The 23,873-nt window shown below is 37.9% G+C and overlaps 2 protein-coding genes across 8 annotated transcripts; one reads left to right on the top strand and one right to left on the bottom strand.

Moving 5' to 3' along the window:
• Positions 1 to 453: 453 nt before the first annotated feature.
• Positions 454 to 3,267, bottom strand: NDUFB1 (NADH:ubiquinone oxidoreductase subunit B1). Of its 2 annotated transcripts, none has more exons than XM_074868634.1 (3): positions 3,134 to 3,267; positions 1,968 to 2,109; positions 454 to 789 (listed from the first exon to the last, which is right to left on the bottom strand). In XM_074868634.1, the coding sequence occupies exons 2-3, from the start codon at positions 2,105 to 2,107 to the stop codon at positions 753 to 755; spliced, it is 177 nt and encodes a 58-aa protein (XP_074724735.1). In that variant the 5' UTR covers positions 2,108 to 2,109; positions 3,134 to 3,267; the 3' UTR covers positions 454 to 752. The 2 variants fall into 2 exon arrangements, with proteins under 2 accessions (XP_074724735.1, XP_074724734.1); XM_074868633.1 differs by having other exon boundaries at positions 1,968 to 2,112.
• CPSF2 (cleavage and polyadenylation specific factor 2) lies at positions 3,052 to 18,074 on the top strand. 6 transcript variants are annotated; one of them, XM_074868631.1, is made up of 15 exons: positions 3,052 to 3,066; positions 4,037 to 4,222; positions 5,677 to 5,836; positions 5,928 to 6,033; positions 7,550 to 7,679; positions 8,007 to 8,122; positions 8,698 to 8,885; positions 9,305 to 9,595; positions 10,708 to 10,808; positions 11,149 to 11,349; positions 11,968 to 12,120; positions 12,677 to 12,902; positions 14,744 to 15,043; positions 16,008 to 16,142; positions 16,242 to 18,074. In XM_074868631.1, the coding sequence occupies exons 2-15, from the start codon at positions 4,074 to 4,076 to the stop codon at positions 16,332 to 16,334; spliced, it is 2,349 nt and encodes a 782-aa protein (XP_074724732.1). In that variant the 5' UTR covers positions 3,052 to 3,066; positions 4,037 to 4,073; the 3' UTR covers positions 16,335 to 18,074. The 6 variants fall into 6 exon arrangements, with proteins under 6 accessions (XP_074724732.1, XP_074724730.1, XP_074724731.1 ...); XM_074868629.1 differs by lacking the exon at positions 3,052 to 3,066 and adding an exon at positions 3,309 to 3,409; XM_074868630.1 differs by lacking the exon at positions 3,052 to 3,066 and adding an exon at positions 3,310 to 3,413.
• Positions 18,075 to 23,873: the final 5,799 nt, after the last annotated feature.

The raw sequence follows: 23,873 nt of genomic DNA on the forward strand, positions 1-23,873 counted from the left end.
GCAGGCTGCGCCGCCGCCAGCTCCCGCCCGCCGCCGCCGCCTCTGCCAGCGCCGGGCAGGGTGCGAACCAAACCGGACGGCCCGGCGGCCCTTCCCACCTTAACAGCACCAATTCTGGAGCAGCCCGATTACCCGTTCCCTCGGAAAGGTCCCTACGTCATTGAGCGCGGCCAACGCCCGGCAGCGCCCGTTCCCCTCCTGTCTTCACCAGCTGCCCGTCCCTGCCACCCTCCGGTTCTCCCACTGGGTCCCTACGCCGCAGGACTCCGCTTGCTGCCGCTCCGGACAAGTCTACAGAGGAAATCTGGAAAGAAACTTATTCAGATTCCGTTAAAAAATACAACCACCATCGACCATGTTCTGGGTCTACGTTAAGTATTGCTTTGAAGGCTAGTTCATACACCAGCTTTAAATATATGAATTCCACACCATACAGATCAGTAACAACGTAAATGATTTTTGCATAGCTTTTCTTTATTACATAATTCTGCCTCCCCCCTCCAGAATATGACTTCTGGGGACAAAAGTTACTCAACACTTAGGGACTAATGGCATTCCTGGACACGTATTAGTCATGTAATTAAACTGTCTTCCAAGAAGTAAGATTGGAAATTAAACTAGCACTGATGAATTGCTGCTGTCCTTTTCTGCAGCTTCACATATTTTCTCAAGATAAAAACCATAACCCTATTGTTTCAACATGTGAAATAAGATGAACTAAATGAGAGTATTTTCCACTTTATCAGCAGCCTTTATTTCCATGTAGTTTCTTCACCAGGCTTCAACTCTCTGTGTGGAAAGAAAAAAATAGAGGAAAGAGAGTAAAATTAGGGTAATTTTTGTAGAATAATTACTAATAAATGTAATTAATTATTCTACAATACCTTAATTTTGAGAGTTATGTATAAATTTAACTTTCCTTGCAATCATTTCAATACTGATAAGCTTCCTCTTTTCTCTCCAAAGCTTCAATGGATTTTGTCTTCGTAACTCCCGTTCATTTAAATGGAAGCACAAAACAGCTGACCTCTAAGGAGTTAACAGACTTCTTACATAATGGAATCCAAAAGGAAAAATTCTACTTTAAAACTTCATTACTTTAGTGGGAAGAGAACTAGGTGTGAAAGCAGAGGGCATTTTTGCAATAACCTGAAATACCAGCCCAACTTCACCAGCAACTGCAGTAAGAAAAGTACTAATGTAATAGTGGGGTGGATGATGTCGTAAACTTATCTTCTTACTCAGAATTAATTTAGGTGAGACCAGAGTAAAAAAAAAATCCACCTGCAAGCTGATAATAACATTCCTACTATCAGCCCATCCTATGCAGCATGATTCTTTTTTTCTGTGGTTTTGTTAACCCTATGGTCTAACATGGAATTAGGAGAACTGACATAGATGAAGCAATGAAATGCATTAAATTATCTAAACTCTCCCTGAGAAGTCAGCCAGGAAGCCCAAACTGATCACTCTATATAATCACATCCTTCAGTGAAGATACAGCAGTTGCCAATGTAAATGTTGCGTTTATTTTCAAAAACTTGGTTATTTTTAAATGACACAAATTTATAAAAGTATTTAGTTAAAAAGTTCTGTGATCATTTTAAATTTAAGGCAGAAGTTTGATATAATTCGCTGAAAAGCTGAAAATTCAAATTCAAAGACTGTGTTTCCTGCTGAAGTTTTAGAGAGGCAAAATAATGGTTTCCACATTTCATGACTAAGAACTTGACAGCAGTTAATGGTCCTTTCTTTCATGACTAAAATTGCTCCTAAAGCTCCAATTTTCAGACAGCATTAGTGACCTAAACCCCTTCATGAATGCCTGCTGAAAGTTTAAAGGCTTTCTTCTCTTTAACATTTTGACAGCATTACTGATTTTTTTTGCATACTTAAGACTCTCAAAAAGAACAGAGAAGCATTTTGCAAAATAACTATATATTATCAAGAACCATCATAAAGCAGACCTTCTATATAATAAGCTCTTGTTTCTGAAGGCAGTTAGTTTTTCATCATTCTTTCTGTCCAAATAGCATCCAATCACAAATCCTAAGGGAACAAGGATGTGAACCCAGTGATCACGCACAGCTTGGGCGAAATTCACCATGGCTGCTAGAAAGAAGAGCGTAACAGATAAGAGTTACTGATAAATATGTACATAAAAACTGTTGCATATCTGGCACCTTTAACCTCACTTACTAGGATCCTACAACACCATAATAAACATAAGGGCCATCAAACACTTACTACGAGACACATTATGTTCTCAAATCCATACACAGGTTTCCTAGCAATAATCCTAAGTAAGTCTTGGCCCTGGAAAATAGGATTTTATCCTAAAATGGGAGAGAAATAGAGCACCTCTTTTAAGATACCCCTGGTGAAATAGTTCCGTTTAAATGTTCTAACATAATTTACCCATTAAAGTAACTCTAATGATACAGAAGTTTGCTCTTCTGCAAAACATTACAAATGCATTTATAACCTAAACTCCTGTAGATGAACGCTTTATTATCTGTAACAAGACTGAAAGATAAGCTGTACGACCAGTGGGGAACTGACAGCTAAGGAAGAAAGGCTATTTCTAAAATCCAGCAAGCTTTTTCCAACCGAACCAAAGCCTTCTGGATTAGCGTCTTGCTGGAGGTTATGAGACACCAAGGAAATCATACAGCTGCGAGCTCGAAACTACAAAGAAATGAGAGAGAACAGCCACAAACGGTGCCATTCCCCTGACAGCCGCCGCGGGCCGGCGGCTCACCACACACCTGAGGCGGGGCGGGGGGCGCGGCGGGAGGCGCTGCCCTCTCCCGGCCGCCGTGGCGGCTCGGGCCGGCCCTCAGGGTACCGACCCACGGGAGGGCCCTGCCAGCGTCCCGGCTCCGCCGGGCGCGGAGAAACGCTGCCCCCGGCCTGCCTGGGACCCCGACCGTCCTCCTCACGCCCGTGCCCGCAGGGGAGAGAGCGCCATAAAGCCCCGCGGCTGAGGGGCGCTCCCGCCCGGTCCCCCGGCCTCGTGTCCCGGCCGAAGGGATAAGGGACAGGGCGAGGCACTCCCGGGGAAGGGTAACGCCGGTACCACGGAAACACCCTCTCGGCTGCTCCCGCCCCCCGCGCGAGCCCCCGCCGTTACCGCTCTTCACCGCCGCAGGGCCCCGCGCAGCGGCCACACCAAGGGCACCGGGCGCCGCGAGCAGGCCGGGAGAGCCCACCGGCTGCGCAGGGAGAGGGGGAGGTGGGCCCTCACCCCCGGCGGCCTCGCGGTGGTGCCGCCCGATACCCTTTCACCTTCCCTCCTCCTCCTCCTCCCCGCCTCCCTCAAGATGGCGGAGGGCGCTGCGCGGGGCGGGGGTGGCGGGCGCGCGGCCCGGTGGGCTTGAGGGAGGCCGGCGCGTAGGCGGCCTGTGAGGCAGGTAGCGGGAACGGCGGCGCCGGCGCTCGCTGCCGAGTGTCCCCTCCTCCCCGTGGGGAGTCGGGCCCGGCCCGGCCCGGCCCGGCGCTGAGGCGTGAAGCGCTCGGTTTGTCCTCGGCGAGCTCGCCCTTCTCTTCCTCCTTTTCTTCTCGGGACTGGCGTGGGCGCGGGGCTCTCCTCGTTAACACCGGGCCCGGCCGACGAGGCTCAGCTCATCCGAGCATGGCCGCTGTCTCGGCGGAGGGGCCCGGCGCGGCGCCGGAGCCTCCGTGCGGAGGCCCCCGCCCGCCCCGTGCTGAGCTCCCTCAGGCAGTCCCGGGGCTTGAGGGGCCGCTGCCCGCTTTGCGCTATGTCCCTGGATGCGCCCCCGGCGCGGAGCTGCCTTTAACTGCACTGCTCCTAGTGATTATTTTTTTTAAACTATATAGAAACCCCTTTTTCTAACAACGAAAGACCTACGACCATCAAAAGTTAATATCTGAGACTTAACTGATATTCAGTAGCTGTATTGAACGGTATTCACAACCGTTACCCTGTGTATTCTCAGAAATGTATGAAGTTAGATCTGAATTAATAGACTTTTCTTTTGAAATAGTAAATGAAACATTTTATTCCCTCATTCAGATTAGTTCTGTTGAAGATTAAACACTTGGAGAGGAAAATGACATCGATTATCAAGTTGACTACGCTTTCAGGGGTGCAGGAGGAATCTGCCCTTTGCTATCTGTTGCAAGTAGATGAGTTTCGCTTTCTTTTGGATTGTGGTTGGGATGAAAACTTTTCTATGGATATTATTGATTCTCTGAGGAAGTAAGTAGTTCAGTTTGTACACTTTTTTTTTTAATAGGTCTTGTCCTTAAAAGTTTTCAAAATACCGTGCAATGGTATGTGTATGATGGTGTTAAATCCAAAATTATTCTTTGTTGTTGCTTGAAGTATGGTTTCTATGAAGGGAACTATGCTGCTGAAATATTTCTAGTAAATACTTAGGTTTTTTTCTTGTGAGTCTAATGAATTACGTCTATTAACTGTAATTCTCAAATTCCTCCATGTTTGTTTTGGCTTGGATGTTTTGTTTTTTTCATAAACATGTCATAGAGCTCAGTTTGTGGGAGACTGACCTTGGCTCTGAACTAATTTAGAATGGTTAACTGAGTTTTAAGTGAAAGAATCCTTAGTGTATGTAGGCTGGATGCAAAGTGGTTCAACTGCTTCTTGTTTCAAGTTGAATAGACTGTCAGTCAGGAAAACAGCTTATGTTAGTTATCCCAGCCCTGCAAAGAAATAAACCTGTCTAGACTTTAATACTGAACTCCTGCAGGTTTTCAGTAAGGAGCTTTGCTGATGCAAGCATTGATTGCAAGGTTAGGACTGAAACATGGAAATATTTCTGAAAGAAACGAAGCTTTGTGATGCTATTTTTATAGATTGACTTTTCTGGCATTGGCACACTTTTGTAGTGTTTGAAGTCTTTTAACTGAGGATTATTATGTACTATGGATAACTTATAAATTTTTTGAGGGTCTTATCCGAGAAGCAATTAGGTAAGATCCCTTTTTTAATAATAGCCATCAAGAAAAAATGTGTGTGCCCCAGTTGCTTTGTGAGGGAACAAAAAGTTTTCAGCCTAACTTGTATTTTGGCTTGTGGCATATGTTTTCTGCCCTCAAGTTTTTCAGTTAGCATAGGTAGTAGTTTTTTAGCATGAGTTCTTATTTTATGCAGCACTTTGGAAGAAAAAAACCTTCTGTTTTTAAAATGAATCAAACCTCCAAAATTTATGTGCTGCTCTTCTTAAATGATATATTTGACTTCTTCTGTTTTAAGTATTTAAGGATTGTTGTGTCTTTGGTCCTGTTACTTAGTCTTTCTCCTCAGAAGAAAAGTTGTAGTCTGTTTAAGGTTTTTAGATGTATAAACAATTTGTAGCACTGATAATATTTTTGGCCCCTCAGTTAATGTACTTTCTGGTGTCCAAGTATATATTAAGGTCTTTCTAATTAGGAATTTGATGTGAAACCTATGTCTTCCAGACCTTGAAATTATGTTTCCAGATGTGACTTGCATTTTTAAGTACTTGAATGTTTGGAAATATCTGTAACTTTTAATTATAATTTTAAAAACTTTGTTCTAAACCTGGAAGGACTTAAGTTTTCTTGTTTGGCATTCAGACTTTGTATGTATTCTCAAAACAGCCATAATAGTTCTGTATGGCGCTGTATACCCCATGTTTTCATCAACTTCTGTTGTCCCTCTTTTTGTAGACATGTACACCAGGTTGATGCTGTTCTTCTTTCTCATCCTGACCCTCTACACCTTGGTGCTCTTCCATATGCAGTTGGAAAAATGGGGTTGAATTGTGCCATTTACGCAACTATTCCTGTATATAAAATGGGACAGATGTTTATGTACGATCTCTACCAGGTATATTTAAGTTGATACTTTCATACACAACATCTCTGATACAGTAGTGTGCTCCGGATCTTGAATGCTCTGTACTTCTTATTTGTTTTAGTCCCGCCATAATACTGAAGATTTCACGCTCTTTACGTTGGATGATGTAGATGCAGCCTTTGATAAGATACAACAGCTGAAGTTTTCTCAAATTGTGAACTTGAAAGGTAAAGTTGTCACCAGAGTTTCAATAAATGACTTTCAGTGAAAGGCAACAGAGTCATTAAGAGTTAAAAGTAATTTTTTTGAAAGGGAGTAAGTTTTGTGCATTCTGCAGGGCTGAATTCAGTAGCCTTGTGTCAGCCTGTATCAGCTGAATGTTTGCCTCAGTAATTATACATGGAAATAGGTAGAATTTCTGCTTAATGAGGAGGAGGTCATGCTAAAGCATATGTAGACATTTGTTGCTCTTTTGTGTTTTTGTAACTTTTCTTGGAATTGGCTTGTGTCTTTCCAAAGCATTTACTCATGCCTATAGATACCTCAGAACTCTTCAGTAGCTGGTAACACAAAGGAAAGTTTTCTAGAGTGTGAATAGGTTGCAGAGATTAAGTTACAGCATGTGGATGATTTAATGAGGTGGTCTTCACTGACTGAATGATACTCAGTGTAGCTTATTGCTAGGAACTGTGGCATCTGGAGAATCAGCGGTTTTTCACTCTTGTTGAATTTAAAGGTCAGAATGAAATGGAAACCCTGTTCTTCGACAGACACATACAAGCTGACCACCAGCAGCTTGTCTCTGAGGTGCAGTATCTACCAGTTCCTGAACATTGCTTGCCAAAATACTTGCCCTGTAATTTCAAAAATAGAAATGGGATAACATCCTTCAAAGGCTGCTGACCGTTTTTCAAGATATTTGTAGTAAAGCTATGTCTGTGTTGCCTTTTACATGTTAAAAGTAATTTTAGTGAGCAATTTTAAAACACCCTACTTTTTTCATGTTCAAAAAGACTTGCTGGATGCATTTAGAAAGATAATGTATGTTTTAATAATTAAAAGCTGTGCATTTCTGTTCAGGTTAGTGGAATACAGCAAAGTCAGTGAGTAATGGTCATGGGTGGTCTAGTTTTACTCTGACAAAGATACAGGCTAGCACCAATGATGAGGAACAGCAGTGCTTAAAAAAAAAAAAAAAAGGCACCGGGTGCTGAAAAGTCCATCATCCCTGGCTGTAGCACATGAACACCTTTCCTGGTATTGTTTGATTTGCATGTTTGCCATTCTGGAAGACTTCCAGTTTGTGTAATTTATATGTGTTTTTGTAAATACCTGGACAGTGAATGACATAGTAAACATTTTGTGTTGCCCCACAGAGAGGGGTCTGCCTTTTGCCAGTGTACTTGCTTTCATGTGATATGTTTGTTATATAATTTACTGTTGTTTAGGTTTATAGTTACAGCAGCTCTGCAGTGCCTCTGAGTAACAGTGGGAGGTGGAGAGAAGAAGTGATCACTTTACTTTCTTCTTCTGGAGGCAAAATAGAAGTGATTTGCAAAATACTTTGAAGTTACTGGTTAGATGGGAAGGACTGATATGTTACTGATTTTTCATACTTCATTTGTGTTTGGTTTTTTTTCCAGTAATAATTTTGGCATTCAGTTGTTTAGAATTACTATCTCTTTTGCAGAGTAATGGATTTGAATACATGTAACATAACTAAAATATTGAAAACTTTTGTAGGCAAAGGACATGGTTTGTCAATCACACCATTGCCAGCTGGCCACATGATAGGAGGCACAATTTGGAAGATTGTCAAGGATGGAGAGGAAGAAATTGTTTATGCAGTTGATTTCAACCACAAGAGGGAGATGTAAGTTCAACATAACAAAATATATTTTTTTAGGCGTTGTGTTAGGTGTGCATCATATAGTGTGTGATAAGCAGGTATGGAAGTAGCAGTGCCTTTCCAGCTCTAAGACCACTAACTTCACTTGCATTCAGATTAATCAATTTGAAACAAGCATTAGCTCTGGATATCTTCATTCCACTCAGTTTTATTTGTAAGTTTGAAGCAGAAAATATTCAGCTGCTAAGGGGTTTGATTTCTGTGCATGCAAACATTTGGAAGCTTGCTGTTACATTTTTTTTCTCATAAAATAGAAATGCAAAAAGTGAGATTTTTGCCTTTTTTCCACAGCCATCTGAATGGATGTTCCTTGGAAATGTTGAGCAGGCCTTCATTGCTTATTACAGATTCATTTAATGCTACTTATGTACAACCCAGGAGGAAGCAAAGGGATGAACAGCTACTGAGTATGTATTCTGTTTGGGCTTGAAAGTAGCAGTAATGTGTTGTATTAGCCACTGTAAATTGGATGCTGATCGATTTCTCATAGAAAAACAAACTAAGAACCTTTATTAAAATTTAACAAATTTTGAATTACTATTTTCTGATGGTACTGATCCTATGGATTAAACATTTTCCTGAAAACAATGAACCGTATTTGAAAACAGTGTATTTTACCCCATATCAATTAATCTCTTAAGGGATTTTTAAATGACGTTGCTCAGCACGTGCGTTTTTAAATGCCATTCGCTGTTTTGTTGGGGGTTTTTTTTGAGTGTTTTTTGTTTATTTTTTAAATAAAGGGAAAGAAAGAAAAAGTAGTATCAAGGCAGTGAGATCTTCAGAGCTACCAAGAAAACTCCAGCTCCCTTTAATTTTGGTGGAAACATGGTTTGGGATCTCTTTTGAAGTTTAATTTATTTCTGTGTTCAATTAGCTTTTGATTATGATCGTTAGTGTGATAAACAAAAAAAACAAGCCATGAACATTCTATTTTTAGTTCAAAGTGTAAGTAGATTTTTGGTTTGTTTTTAATTCTTAGCTAATGTTTTGGAGACATTACGAGGTGATGGAAACGTACTAATAGCCGTGGATACAGCAGGCAGAGTTCTGGAACTTGCTCAGCTTCTTGATCAGATCTGGAGAACGAAAGATGCAGGATTAGGAGTCTACTCTCTAGCACTTTTGAATAACGTCAGCTACAATGTAGTGGAGTTCTCTAAATCACAGGTTTGTTTGAATTTTAAAATGCAATTATGAAGGGGTGATGGAACATGTATGTAAAAGCATTTTGTTTTTCTTTTTAACAGTAAAAAATGGCTAAATACTGGGTATTGTCCTCATTATATAGTGCATGTTTGTGTCTCAGATCTTTCGATCAAGTAACACAGAGTCCAGTCATGGCTATGGGCATGTTTTTTGATAGTAATTTCTGTTTTTATCACAAAACCTGTTAGCATAGTTTATAGTTGTTAAAAAAAGAGGACTTAAAGTACTTGTTTCTGTTGTTTATGCTCAGCATTATTTCTACACTTGCTGAGAAACACTGGTGTAATCACATGTGTATTGCATCCTGTATTTCATATCAGATTTTTATATTATTATAGAACTTGCGTTCTTACAGATAACTTTCTTAATATGTGTTTTAGGTTGAATGGATGAGTGACAAGTTGATGAGGTGCTTTGAAGACAAGAGAAACAATCCTTTCCAGTTCCGCCATCTCTCCTTATGTCATAGTCTGTCTGATCTGGCTCGAGTGCCTAGTCCGAAAGTTGTTCTTGCCAGTCAACCTGACTTAGAGTGTGGGTTTTCTAGAGATCTTTTCATTCAATGGTGCCAGGATTCCAAAAACTCTATCATTTTAACTTACCGCACTACACCTGGAACATTGGCACGATTCCTGATTGATAATCCTTCTGAAAAAGTAATAGATATTGAGGTAAGAGTTGTCTATATATCTCAAAGTCTTTTTATTGTGAGTCATCTGGGAGAATATGAGCAAAACTGAGCTTAGTTTCCTTTTTGATCTACTGAAAACACTTCTAGTGGCAGAGGGACATCTGAAATAAGTAGGTTGCATGTTTAACCAATTGTGGATAAAGTTACATAAAAATAGGTCTCATGTTAGGAACTGCAGAATGCTTTTTGATATTGTGGCAAAATTAGTACTCCACAGATGAGCATGAAGTTGCTTTTAAATACTTATGTTTTGACAATGCTTTCTTTTGTGGCTTTGTTATAATAGAAAAAATTCTGCTTGTGGTTGACGTACAGATTGCAATATATGATGGATTGTTCTTGCTGGAAAATACTCTGGTATTAGATGAGGGGAGAATCAGGTCAAATTAGTAGACTATATCCCCCCAGAATTAGAAAGATAAGAGAAAGCTAGGAATTAGAACACAATTGTTATATGTACAGTTGGCTTTCATGCTTTCAAATTATTTTCAATAATTTATATACCTGTGTCTACTTCTCTCTGGCAAGTATTGTTAATTTATGGGAGTCCACTGTGATCACAGTGATAATTTCAATCCTGATGCAGTTTTACTTTAGTTTTAGATTGGATTGGAAGCATTGAATTACAGTATTTGAATAATTCTGAATTCTAGTAATAGTTTAAGTGACCTATACTGCAATTTGATTTTCAGAAAACAAGAAACAAACCTTACCATTGTTTTGCTTGCTAGTGTGACTTTTCCAGGTTTTCTTGGCTTGATGTTAGTGACACAAAAATTTTAAAAATGCTGCTCATCTCAGAGTATTTGCATTTACTTATTGGAGAGGTATTTTGTGACAATGTTTTAAGAAATATTTGTAAAGCCAATTGATTTTGATACTTTTAGAAATGCTGTTCTGTTAAAGTAGACACTACTAATTGAGAGCATTGTCATGGGGCCACACGTTTGCATAATCTTATCTTGTGTGTGACGTAAAAGTTGTACTTAACCTTGGTACTTAAATACAAATATTCTTGTCAGCAGCATGTAGGAAAAGTATTTAAATCACATCAGCTACTCACAATAACATTAATTTTAATTCTATCTGCAGTTGAGAAAACGTGTCAAATTGGAAGGAAAAGAACTTGAAGAGTACCTAGAAAAGGAGAAACTAAAGAAAGAAGCAGCTAAGAAGTTAGAACAGTCTAAAGAGTGAGTATATTGGCTGTTCTTGCATTCTGCTGTTATGTTCAGAGTTGAAATTTCTCTGTGATCATTCTGCTGTTTCAACCGTTTACAGGGGTAAATGACAATCATAGTTTTGATAGACTTGTCTGAGGACACTGAGGAGTCGGGAATGTTTGTCTTTTAATCTGTGGTTATGATAGACCTGCTTCATCTGCTGTTTGACTGTGAGCTCTTTCTCAGATACATAAACTGCCCTTGTTGTTGATTAGTGTTAGTCAAGTGTTATTTTCCAGTCAGTGTGTTTACATAACATTAAACCTGAAGGAAAAAAGGAAGTGCTAGATTTTTTGGAATGTCATTTCAGGGCAGATATTGATTCCAGTGATGAGAGTGATGCTGAAGAGGATATTGATCAGCCAACTGTACATAAGACCAAACATGATTTGATGATGAAAGGTGAAGGAAGCCGGAAAGGAAGCTTCTTCAAACAGGCAAAGAAATCTTATCCAATGTTTCCAGCCCCTGAAGAAAGAATTAAATGGGATGAATATGGCGAGATTATCAAGTATGTGGTGGTAATGCGTATTAGCATGTAGTAGCTGTGAAATAATTCAAGAATAGAAAAAATAAAAATAATCATTTTGTCTCTTTTGCAGCACTGTTATATACTCTTCCAACTGCAGTTACTTCTGAACAGTTAGGACAGTTCGCACTAAGGCTCACAGGAAGCTTATGATAGGATTGAAGATGCAGAATGCTGATCCTTGGCCTGTGTTCCCACCTCTTACGATGTGGTTTCATGCCAGGCATTTTTTTTTAACCTGACTTCTTTCTGCTTTAAGTTACACATAATTTTGATAAATTTATAATGAGAGGAAAGAATATTGTTCATCCTAGAAAAATCTAGCAATATTTGTCCTATTTGCATAAGGAATAGTTGCTAGAAAACCTTAATTTGCTAGTATTTCCCAAGATATCAAAGTCCTTTTTTAAGGTAGGAAGGTGATATTTTCTAAATGAGCTCTGTTCAAATATGGAAACGTTGAAGGCAAGTGTAATAAAATTGTTGGCAATAACAATTATAAAACATCTCAGTAATAATCAGCATTGCCTGTTTTTATGTTATGTAGTGCTTTGGTTTTTCAGTAAGACTATTAAAAGCAAAATGCCTTTCATTCTTTAGACCTGAGGATTTTCTAGTTCCAGAGCTTCAAGCAACAGAAGAAGAAAAAAGCAAATTAGAATCTGGTTTGACAAATGGAGAAGAGCCTATGGACCAGGATTTATCAGATGTTCCTACCAAATGTATTTCTGCAACAGAATCCATGGAAATTAAGTGAGTGGCATTGTTCTTGTCAGTTCTGCTAGAATGGTGGTATAGGTATGGTGCAAATTGGGTAAAGGGCTAGCTTGGAATTAAGAAAGTGGGAAAGGGCTTGATTTTTGTGGTTTTTTTCTGCCAGGCTATCTAAGTTAGTGTTTTACTAGCCTTTCTGGGAGCACAGTACAGAATCTTATAGTTCCCTACTCTTAAGAAATTCATAATTTGTTCCCTATCTGGTGGAGACAAGTGAAAGAGGAAGAACAAACAGTGCAATAGTATGTTAGCATAGATACTCAAATGTATATGTATTTTGTTAAAAGAAGAACTTATTCAGATATGCTTAACTCGTGTTTTAGATAACTAAGTGAATTTTGGGAATTTGTAGTGTTGCATATATATGCTGATATTTGACAGTTCTGTATTTTACTGAACCACAATATACGTTGTGCTGACAGCTTTTGCTGATGTAGAATAATTTCAAAATATTTTCAATTTTTAAATGAAGCACTCAAAAGTTTAATATTTTAAACTAAAAAAAAGTTATTCTTGTTTTTTTAATTCAAACTAGAGCCAGAGTTACATACATTGACTATGAAGGACGCTCAGATGGGGACTCAATTAAAAAAATTATTAACCAAATGAAGCCAAGACAACTGGTCATTGTCCATGGACCACCTGAGGCCAGTCAGGACCTTGCAGAATGTTGCAGAGCTTTTGGTGGAAAAGATATTAAAGTTTACATGCCGAAACTGCATGAAACTGTAGATGCAACAAGTGAAACTCACATTTACCAGGTAAAGTACTGGAACGTAACTGCTGTGAACTGTAGTAGAGCTGTGTTGGCACTCTAATTTGGCCCTCAATTCTTTGGGAGAGGAGAGATAATATTACCTATGCATACACTGGTTTTGTGTGATAAAGACAGTAGCGTTTTTCTGTCTTCTAGGTAAGCATTCTTCTTATGGTTATTCATAAGAAGTATTTAAAGCTTAAACATGAGATCAGTGTATGTTTACCTGTAGTACAAAAGGTGACGTTCGTGTCCATGGGAGCATCAGTTTGCTTTACTCAAGTCTTAACAGATTTATAATGCCTATATTTAGAATACCACTGTACGCTACTTGCGATTTGGGATTCTTTTTGGAATCTAAAAGGGAGCCTTAGAGAGCACAGAGGAAACAACAAAAAAAAAAGATCCTTTGTACCTAAGTAGTACCTGAGAATGAACATGTAAAGTTAGGAGCAAGTTAATATTAAAAATAAATAAATAATACACTCCTACCCCCCAAAAAAGTTAATGTGATGGCTCTTGGAAAGTGGGGTTATGATGTGTTGCACTGTGCTAACGTATTGCACATAATTTCATGGTTAAGCTCTAAATAAGAAAACTTGAATAACTTGTGTGAAGTATGTGAAAATTGTGTATGGTCCTGATTCAACTTTTCAAGTTGTTCAGAGGAAAGTCTCTCACATGCACTTTAGGCATTAGTCCTTTATTCCTTCTGTCCTTTTAAAGCTAATAGAAAAACATCAGTAGAATTGTTGAAAGAGGTACTTTTGCTTCTTTCCAGAGAAAAATCTGCTACCCTGTAGGAAGTGGAAAGTTCTTGCTAGTCAAAATTATAATGTTCTGACGGTCTTAAAGCAGCAGTGTTTTCTGTGTTTAGTTTGTTGGCTGTTGGGGTTTTTGGTTTTTTTAAAGATATGAGGATTGTTAGTGTTTAAGAAATGACACAATTGTGATTTTTCACAAAATATCTGAATAGAATTGTAACTGTATTGAATTTCAATTTTTTTTTAATATAAGAGGGAAATTCAGTCTACTGCATAGCTTTAGTTTGTTTTTCTGTTTGAAACTTTCTGAACAGGTGAAGTACACTGGAGACATTGAATTAGAAAATAATAGATGTGAGTGGGGCTTTAGAATCCCAGTGTCTTCTGAGTGGAGGGTGCTGCAAGTGGATACTTAGCTGCAGTATCCTTCATACAGTTGCAGCCTTGATTCTGCTATGGGGACCCTGTACAATCTCATGTGGATAACAGTCTTTTAGAGTAGGGCTTTATTTAATGGGTTAAAGTCCTGGAATGCACCAGAGGAATCAGGATAAGGTAATGTTATGGCCACTTTCAAAACTATGTTTACAACTCCCTTCTTATGGTAAAATATTAGTTACAATTTTTGTGGAGGGTTGAAATTTGGAACTGCTGTTCAGTAACCTAAATGTGTCTCTAAAAACTTGCCTTAAATTTACTAAGGCCGACTAAGGAACTCCTTGGCTGCAGAAAAGGTTTCTGATGTTTTAAAAGGAATTGATTGCTCTGGCTGTAGGTTTAACTCAAGTTTGCAGTCGTATAGGTTCTTTTTTTATTATTTTTAGCAAGGCAAAAAAAAAATTGATTTCTGCTGCTTTTTAGGTTGAGTAGTGACATGAGGGTTATACAAATTATGTTTTGAAAGTATAGAACATCTTGCCTTGCTGATACCAATTCCCTCCTTGCCCTCCCCAAAAGAGTAGGATTCAAACCTGTGTGGAGAGACAGTGAAAGGAAAACGGATAATTTTTAAAGCTTGAAGTAAGATCTCTCTCTATGTTTTCCATCAAATTAATAGTGCTTTTATTTTTGTGCAACCCAGGTCAGGTTAAAAGATTCTCTTGTCAGCTCCCTTCAATTCTGTAAAGCCAAGGATGCTGAGTTGGCTTGGATAGATGGCGTTCTGGACATGCGGGTTTCAAAAGTGGATACTGGAGTTATTTTGGAAGAGGGAGAGCTGAGGGAAGATGAAGACTTAGAGATGCAAGTGGATGTGCCTTCTTCAGACTCTAGTGTCATTGCACAACAGAAGGCCATGAAAAGCCTCTTTGGTGATGACGACAAGGAGATGTGTGAGGAGAGTGAGATCATTCCTACCTTGGAACCTCTGCCACCTCATGAGGTACAGAAATTATGCTGATCTGGACTTCATTTTTGAAGAGCTCTCTATTAATTTGTCTTTTTCTAGTGCTTAGAGGTTGATACTCTGATCTTACTCCCAATGAAAGCCTAACTGAAACCGATTTTCAGATTTGGTTTTCTCTTTGTTAAATCTGGTACTGTTCTTTGTTCAGATTTTATGCTTTTAGCAAGGATGATCTTGTACCCACTAACAGTGCCTACATACAGTACCATCTATGTATGAAGATAAGATTTTAATTAGCATGTTTCATATTTGTAGTTAGTACTTGCAGGTTTGGAAACTAGTTGGTGTTTAGTCACTCTTGGATTTTGTTGTTTTGTTGATGCTATGGAAAATACTTTATATACTTGAGATATAGATCTTTGAAATTCATACATCTCTGCTTCTATAGTAGTGATTTGAGAGTTCATTAATCTTTTTCTGTAAATTTATCTTTACTCTTAAAATACTTTGCATGTGAGTAGATATTATTTTATCTTTTCATTGAATGATTACAATGCCTTCCAATCCCAGAATTGCTTTTTAAAATACTGTTGCACAGTCCTAAATGTAGTCTGTTCTAGGAGCTAGATAAATGTGGAGACAACTCTAAAGTCTGTTCAGGTTCATGACAGTTGTTACAGAACTATGTACTAATCAGCAGTACAGCTTACTGCAGCTCTGTCCCTGGCATAACATGGCCTGGAAGAGGGATCTCCAGTGGCAGCTTTCCATTTATCTTCAATATGTGAGCAAAGAAGGAAACTTGTCCATTACTTGACAGATAACTTCTAAGGCCTTCCTATCCTGGAAATGTCTTGGTGCAGGTGAACAGAAATAGAACCAATCTTCTCATTTATAGTCCTGTAGTTTAGGCCACACTGCTGCCAACACAGTGGAGATCTTTGGAAAAGTGAAATGTATTAAGTAGCAGAAGTGTTCAAATTATCTGTGTTGTTTAAAGGTTCTTGGACATCAGTCTGTGTTTATGAATGAGCCAAGACTGTCTGACTTCAAGCAAGTTCTCTTGCGAGAAGGTATACAAGCTGAATTTGTAGGAGGAGTGCTTGTGTGCAACAATCTGGTGGCTGTTCGCAGGGTAGGTGTTCTGTGTCTTAAACTCTTTGGTAAATAATATTGTAAATTAAGTTTCTCATTTGTGTAAAGATAACAAATTGAAACATGTCTTTTGTTTCAGACTGAAACAGGGCGCATTGGATTGGAAGGCTGTCTCTGTCAGGACTTCTATAGGATAAGAGACCTTTTATACGAGCAATATGCTATTGTCTAAGGAGTGTGCTGCAAAGATGGATTTACTTGAACTTTTAAAGACAATGGGGATTCCTCCCAGTTTTGACTTTTTGTAGTTTTCTAATTTATACAGGGGAAACCTAATTCATAAAGAACAACTAACTACCCTGAACATGTAAATAACTGCTACTGTCATTCTTCATAAATATGTTGGTACATTCCATGTTGTTGACTTTCAAACTGTTATGACTTGCTGTCTCCCACGTAATACCTTATAAATGAACTAGTGGCTATGAACCCTTCTCAGGAAAGGCTCAATTTGTCAGGACATGTTTTGGTTTCATAGATTCCCTGCCAAAGAGTACAAGTATATAAAAGTCATTCTTCTGTTCTAAAATAAGATTAGATAGAGAACTATGGGCTTCTTTGGTTTTGTTCTTTTTGGGTTTGGGGTGATTGGTTTTGGTTCGGGTTGTTTTTTTTTTTTTTAAATAACTTCTATTTAGGGAACAGTATTGAGCCCTTTTTTTTTTTTTTGCAATGGAAGTTAGTTAAAGTATGTTTTTAATAGTGCACTTAAAGCTAGACTACCTAAACTTTCCCCCAGTGTTAATCTGGCTGCATGTTAACATTATATCTGCTCCATCTTACTGATTTGTTCCAGAACAGCATTTCATATTCTATATAAAGTATTAATCTGCAGGATCAAAAAATTACTTTGGAAAGGTACTCTAAGAAGACTGGATAATATTGACAGGCAGTTTAAAATCCAGTAATTGTGTGCTTCAGAGTAACTTCTGTACAAATTTACAGAATTTGTAACTTCGCTTTTGCAAAATTATGCCAACTATAAAAATCCATTCTGAGTTCTGATTTTAATATTTTCAAAGTCCAAAGCCTTTATCCATGCATTCCTGTTTGTCCAGAGTGCCATGAGCCAAGTTCAGGAAGATCTTGTCTTGAAATTTGAGTTCGTGTGATGTATTTTGTGCTTTTGTGCCATCTTTCATTCTAGTTGCATGTTTTGTGCCATTTTTCATTCTACTTGACAGTGGGACTTACTGTAGCTGCTGATGCTAGGAATTGACTTTACTTTTTAGGTGAAGATTAGCACAGTTTTGGACATCTTAATTTCTCAGAAATTAATTTATGCAAACAAAGGGCCTCTTGAGAGTTTATTTAATCCTTTTTTTCCCTGTCCACATGTGAACCACCAGCTTTGGCAGTGGGGGGTTGCTTGCTTGTTTTTACATACAACAGCAATGTAATATGTGCTCTCTGTGTGTATGTTTAAATAAAACCTTTTCAAAAAGTGGAAAAAATAGCCCTGTGGGCTATCAATGGAAAGATAATTTACTTTGCAATTAATTCTTGACAAATAGTTTTCTATCTGATCTACAGATTATTTATTCTGTTTAAAATAGTAACTTAAAACTGAAGACCGCATTAAAAACTAAAACCTGCTAGAACTATATACTAAAAATGTAAAAAAAAATTTGAAAATTTAATGCTAAGTGAGAATGTATTTTGTTACACAAAGAAAAACTTGGCTAGAAATGACTGAATGGCTCAACACATTGGGGTTTTTTTAACAGTATAGAAAAATGTTTATTTTCCATTGTATTGACAGAGCTGCATAGAAATGCTCTGGTTTTGTAGCTGTTTTGTAGCGATGCTATGTAAATCTATATGATACTGGATGCTTGTTAGTGAATACTACTGTATTACTATTGTTGCTGATACTAATGAACTTTTATAAAATGAGTTACTTTGTACATAATCATATTGGCCTTAGGACTTTTAACTTGAGGGCCTTTGGTGGGCAGAGATCACACATGCCTGCATGGAATGTAAAAATAAAGACGAAATCGCATAGGAAGTCAAACTAAAAATAGCACTGTTTTTAAGAAAGGGATAAAGACAAGACAGTCTGATCATAAACCTTTCTATTAGATTTGTTGGGGTTTTTTTTAACCTATTGATGCAAATTCAGCTAAATCTAACAGAAGTTTAGTGTCACTAATTAATCACTTAGTTCCTGTGTTCTGATAAAGAAGAGAACCCCAAATTAGTGCCATCACAAAGTAAAAGACTCAAGTATAAGCAAAACAGCTAACTGTTCTTTTGTAGTCTGTTCAGCATTACTGTGGCTTGAAATCAGACCTAGAAAGCTGATGTGCAAAGTGATAGGAGTCGTTTGAGTGCTGGGACTGGGGGAAGGCTGGGTTTGTGATCAATTCTGGTGGTGAGAGGGATGAAGGGGAATGTGGAACACCTGTAGTAAACATATCCCAGGTAGCAGATGCGCTGTGGGGCAGGTGTGCTTCTCAGCTATGCATTCATTATCTGTAAACAGTGTGGAATGAAGCAAATCCCCATGAGTTTTGCCTGGTCTGCTATCAGTTCTCTGATAGATTATTGTTCTTTCTGATTTGGTTTTTTTTGGAGGGGGGTGGGGTTGGTTGGGTTTTTTGTTCTAACTGTGGTTTGCTTTAAACAACAATTGAACTTCTCTGTGTAATTTTCAGAGTTACTAATCTAGTTCTTGTTTGTATCTGAAATGAAAGATTCATTTCCCCTTACCTCCACAAAATGTCAGTGCTGCCATGGACTCTAAACTATTTTCTGACTTTGCATTTTCTTCATTAGCAGTAAAAATTTGATAAGGAGTACCGTTTCTTACTCTTTGCTCTATTGCTCTTGCAGGCAAGAACATTAACTTCAAGTCAAACCTAGTTTTGGTACTTGCTGACCATTTAAAAACATTTCCTTCTAAGGGTCTTGGATAATTCAGATTCCTCAGCTAAGAAGAGCTAAGGGGGTGTGGAGACACAGGAAAGGCAGAAACTGCCTTCTCCCATCCCCAAAGTATTTGTGGGTGAATCCTAGCTTTTGTATTCTCTACTTCCTGTGCCTCTGTAGTAGAATATGAAGACATATTTCAAAAGATTAAGGGAATGTAGAAGAACAACTCTTTACTAATAAAAGAAATAATTCTAGAATTAAGCTGGTCCCATTGTCTAAACATAGTTTCACCCTGAAGTTAAATAACTTTATGTGGGTGAGAGTCTCATTTTTAATCATTTCACTTTGACAGTATGTATTGGAGGTGAGGTGAAGCTGGAAATCTTTCCTCCTCTTCCCTGAACAATATTTAGACTTAACCAGATCCACTTCTCAAAATACACTGTTAATGGAAAGGTAGTATGCCCTATGTTCAGTCTCATGAGAGCATTAGAGGTCTATTTGCTGGTAAAAAAACTTGCTTGGAAAGGTAGGAATTCTGCGTCTGTACTAGCTTTTAATTGCAGTTAAACACTATTCATTTGGAATAAACAAGCAAAGAGACACCCTACCACCCCCCATATAAATAATTGTTATATTGTACCCTAAACCATTTACACTGTGGTGAATCAAGATTTCTTTGATAAAGCATGACACGTATTAATACATTTCCGTTGGGAAAGGGGAATGTACTGTCTGGGGAAAACACATATACCACTAAAATTTTTTGACACTTTTGCTAAAGAAATCCTTACTGTGGGGATCTCAACATTCGATAATGTTCTGTTTCATGGCTTTTACAGATGTTTTCATAGTTTTAAAAAGGTGCTGGGGAAGATGACCTTGCAGTCAAATAGGTTAAAGAAATGTAGCCAGTAAACAGAATTTTAGGTCTTGAGCTGAAAACTATGAGGAACCGATGGTAGTTCAAAATGGGATAATGAAAGTAGATGAAAAGAATCTTTAAAATTGCCTGTTGAAATTTATTTTTAAAAATACTTTAAACAGTCTTAAGTCTTACCTTCTCTGAGACACTTTCTGATTGGAAAAGAGATATGAAACAGATCAAAATTTGCATCACTAGGTTTTATTTTGTAAATGGGACTCTGTTGCATGGCTTGTCTCCTGCAAGTACAGAACTGGGTAGTTAGCAAGTTGATGTGAGCAGTATTCATCTTAAAAAAGAGTACTTTTACTCCTTCTAGTGGAGTTGAAAGCTTCCATTAAAATAACACAAGCATTTGTAGAAAATAATCTATGAAGTTTGCCAGCAGGGCAAATATTTCATTTAATGTTTTGAATGATCTAAAATTGTGTGTCCCCTACATGATAAGCAGTATATGTTGTGAACTGTTAGTGTACATCACACTGCTTGACCAGTATTAACCAAGGGATGAAAGAGCATGTTGTTTTGGATCAACCTAAATTACTTTAATTACATTAGTAAAATTCTTAATTTCTTGTCCTCAAAGGTGTCTTAGTGTTTCTGGCAGAGAAATTCTGAAGAGTGGTTGCAGTTCAGTAGTAAGTGAACTGATAACTCCTTTCAGCTCAGTAATGCTTGCTCACAGTGGTAGAAGAGGAATGTAGTAGTATTATTTAAAATACCTATTAACTGACAAGTGTGTTTTCTTATGCGTAGTGAGAGCGTGGAAGTTTGATAAATAAGGAAGATATGAAGATGTGTAAGTGCTAGATTGTTTCATGCAGTGCACTTTGAATTTTAGTCGTCTTGATAGATTATAGATTATATATTACCACTGTGATAGGAAGTAAAAAAAAAAAAAAGGAAAAAATTGTATTTTTGAGTAGAACTTCCAATAAGGCCTGTAGCTGTTTCCCTGAAAAAGAAGGATACATAGAAACTCAAAACATTATGAAGAAGCAACTCGATGAGCTATAAGCAGTAATAACCTGTCTGTTGTTGCATAATCCTCTTAGGTGATGAAAGCTGGATCTTTGGTTCAACAGCTGAATGATAACATGCTAAGCATCTGTCAAAAAGTATAGTTTGTTACTGCAATCTGGTATTCACAAATTTTGATAATAAGCAAATAAATTCTTTCAGTTGTGTAGGCTTTTCTTAAATATTTCTCACTTTCAGTGCAGTTTTTCTGAAGTGCTAAAAACTTCTCTAAAAGGTACTTAGGACAAACAGTTCTAAAGCATTTGCAATGATGGTAATTTTGGTTAAAAAAGAAAAAACCCAAACCACAAACTTTCTGTCCAACTCAGCCCAAGGTTGGCACCAGTTTTTGTAAAATCGATTTTGGAAAATTACACAGGGAAATCAATGGAAAGAGTTTATCATATGATAATGGCTATTGTGCCCTTGCTGGTATTTAAGAATGTAGAAAATATGTAGAAAATGAAAGTAACAATGTCAGAACTTTTGCAGCTAAGTAACTATTCCATCTCCAGTGTATTAAAGGATTTTTTTTGCATACAACCAAAATTGTTTTTTCCTTTGTGGCTAATCAGTTTATAGGTGTATTTAGGTGTCAGTTATGAAGAATGAACTTTTAGCAACACAATTGTTATGCAACAACATTTGGAGTGATTACTTTCTCAAGCTGGTGGCTTCACTGATACCTTCTTAGAGTTGTTGCTTAGTTCAGTTGCCTTGTCTGCAAGGAGTCTGGTTTAGTTGTCTCACCAGTTCTAAACCATAATGTGACACGGAGCACAGTCATTTTCTAGACTGCTTTACAGCTATGTAAATCAGAACAAGAACTCCAGTCTAGAGCAAGCCACCTTAGATCACCGAGAATGAGTTCATATGAAGAAAAAATGTTTAATAGCTTAGAAGTTGAAAGCTAGCCTTCTACTGTTTGGGGTTTTTTAAAAGTTGTAGTTCTATGTAAAACTATTGCAGTTAATCTAATGTGGAGAAACTCTTGCTTCCTCTCTAGATCTTGGAACACTGGCTTCAGAAGTGGCTGGCCAGGTATCAGTGATAATACTTGCCTTAAGGTATATTTTACAGTAATTGCTTCGAAGTTAGTCTCTTTTTTTTTTTTCCTCTTTTAAATCCTTCTGGATAGGTTTTATAGTATGCTCATCTCAACTGTTACTATCAGTATTTCTCAGGAATAATTCTGAAGGGGGTAGGTAGTATGACTTTATCAGTAGTAATTGTACTCAATTGTACAGAAAAATTGTACAAGAGGATTTTGGAAGATCCTTAAAAGAAAAGAAGGGAATGTGGATAGAACTTAATTGTCACTAAAACTCAGCAGGACTAATGGTCAGCTGTTTAATTTCTGTATCTGCTAGTACGCAGTGATAGAAACAGGCGTTTAAGGAATACTTTTTGATGACATTGTGCAAGAAAAGAAAAAAAAAATTACCCACATTTAGCTAGCTGACCTGATGCATATGCTTCAAGATGTGAACCTGAAAATGTTTTCATGGTATAGATTACATATCACAAAGTGGGAGGTGGGACATATGATAACATTGCCACCTATTTTGCAGTTTTACCACATGCTTGGGGCAACAGTTGTAGCTTATCCAAGTAATTAATTGCATTAGGACAATATTGTTGTCTTCCATTGTTTTCAGGGAACTTGTTTAGCTGCTATGGAGAAAAAGCCCTGAGCGTGATGTGATCAATACTTCATGAATTATTGGCAGGTGCTCTATAAGCCATAATAATGAACTATCTTTAAAAATCATCAGGGAATTATTTTTTGCCATTTTGCAGCTCCTGAAGGAGTTGCACAGCTGGCAGAGCATATTGCCCATCACCATGCCAGACTTGGCATTTGAAAGTCTGCCAGATTGCTTTGTGCTGTTGTGCTAGCCATGGATCAGCGATGTGCAACAGTATGAAGATAGTGTGTTATTTTTTGCCCTTTGTAGGATCACATGAGTTAATACTGTGTTTATAAAGAATTCAACCTGTTTTCTGAACCTACCAGGTACTAGTGTTGCATTACCTGGGTAGGTTTGTCCCCATGCTGCAGAAATTTATACAGAAATTATATTCTGGATGTAGTCTGGTAACATTTCTATTAATATCAAGTTTAGAGTCACTCTGTATAACCTGCTTTTCATGTTTTATTATGCTTCAGTATTTCTTTCATAATCTCCCTGATTTTCCTAATGCACAATATTGCAAATGCAGTATAAAACTAGTCAACAGACTTTAAATCATTTGTGTATCTCTAAACCTCTTATGCTGATTAAAAGCGTTAAGGCTATTAGTATTTTTTATGTAACTGGATCTAAATTTAGTTTCTGTTGCAGTCAAAAAACACCCTGGTATTGCAAACCATGATCCTAATCTGCTTCCTCTTGGAGTTGATGGCAACAGTTCTTCAGTGCAACTTTTGTGTTCCTGTGTATTGATGACTTGGAATAGTTAACATCGTGTTATCTATCATAGAAGACTGTACTATCTATAATCATAGAAATTCAGTAGCAACTGTTCGTAGTTCTGATTTCCAGAAGTGTTCTTGTGTGAAATAAGATTTTAATTACTTTTGGCCATTGTTTTCATTAATTCTTGACTTTTTAAAATGTGGTTTGAGTAGCCCATAGTCTACAGCTCCCATTGGTTGGGAGGGAGGGGACTGTTAAAATATTAACTTATGTTAAATTCTTCTGGTTCTTATAGGGACAGGCAAAAAGAAAAAGAAATGTTAAACTGGAAAAAGTAAAAATCATGTATGTAGTCGCAGAATCACAGAATCGTCTAGGTTGGAAAAGACCTTGAAGATCACCCAGTCCAACCATCAACCCAACATTAACAGTTCCCAACTACACCATATCCCTCAGCACTATGTCAACG

The sequence above is a fragment of the Strix uralensis genome, chromosome 4 (genome assembly GCF_047716275.1).
Source record: "Strix uralensis isolate ZFMK-TIS-50842 chromosome 4, bStrUra1, whole genome shotgun sequence".
In the NCBI taxonomy this organism is placed as follows: Eukaryota; Metazoa; Chordata; class Aves; order Strigiformes; family Strigidae; genus Strix; species Strix uralensis.

Bases quoted from the DNA above. Each gene is read 5' to 3' on its own strand.
- NDUFB1 (XM_074868634.1), bottom strand. From the start codon at position 2,107: ATGGTGAATTTCGCCCAAGCTGTGCGTGATCACTGGGTTCACATCCTT. The intron at 790-1,967 runs GTCTGCTTTATG...CTTTCCACACAG, and splicing joins AAGAGCTTATTATATAGAAG to AGAGTTGAAGCCTGGTGAAG.
- CPSF2 (XM_074868627.1), top strand. From the start codon at position 4,011: ATGAAACATTTTATTCCCTCATTCAGATTAGTTCTGTTGAAGATTAAA. The intron at 4,223-5,676 runs GTAAGTAGTTCA...CTCTTTTTGTAG, and splicing joins ATTATTGATTCTCTGAGGAA to ACATGTACACCAGGTTGATG. The intron at 6,034-7,549 runs GTAAAGTTGTCA...AAACTTTTGTAG, and splicing joins TCAAATTGTGAACTTGAAAG to GCAAAGGACATGGTTTGTCA.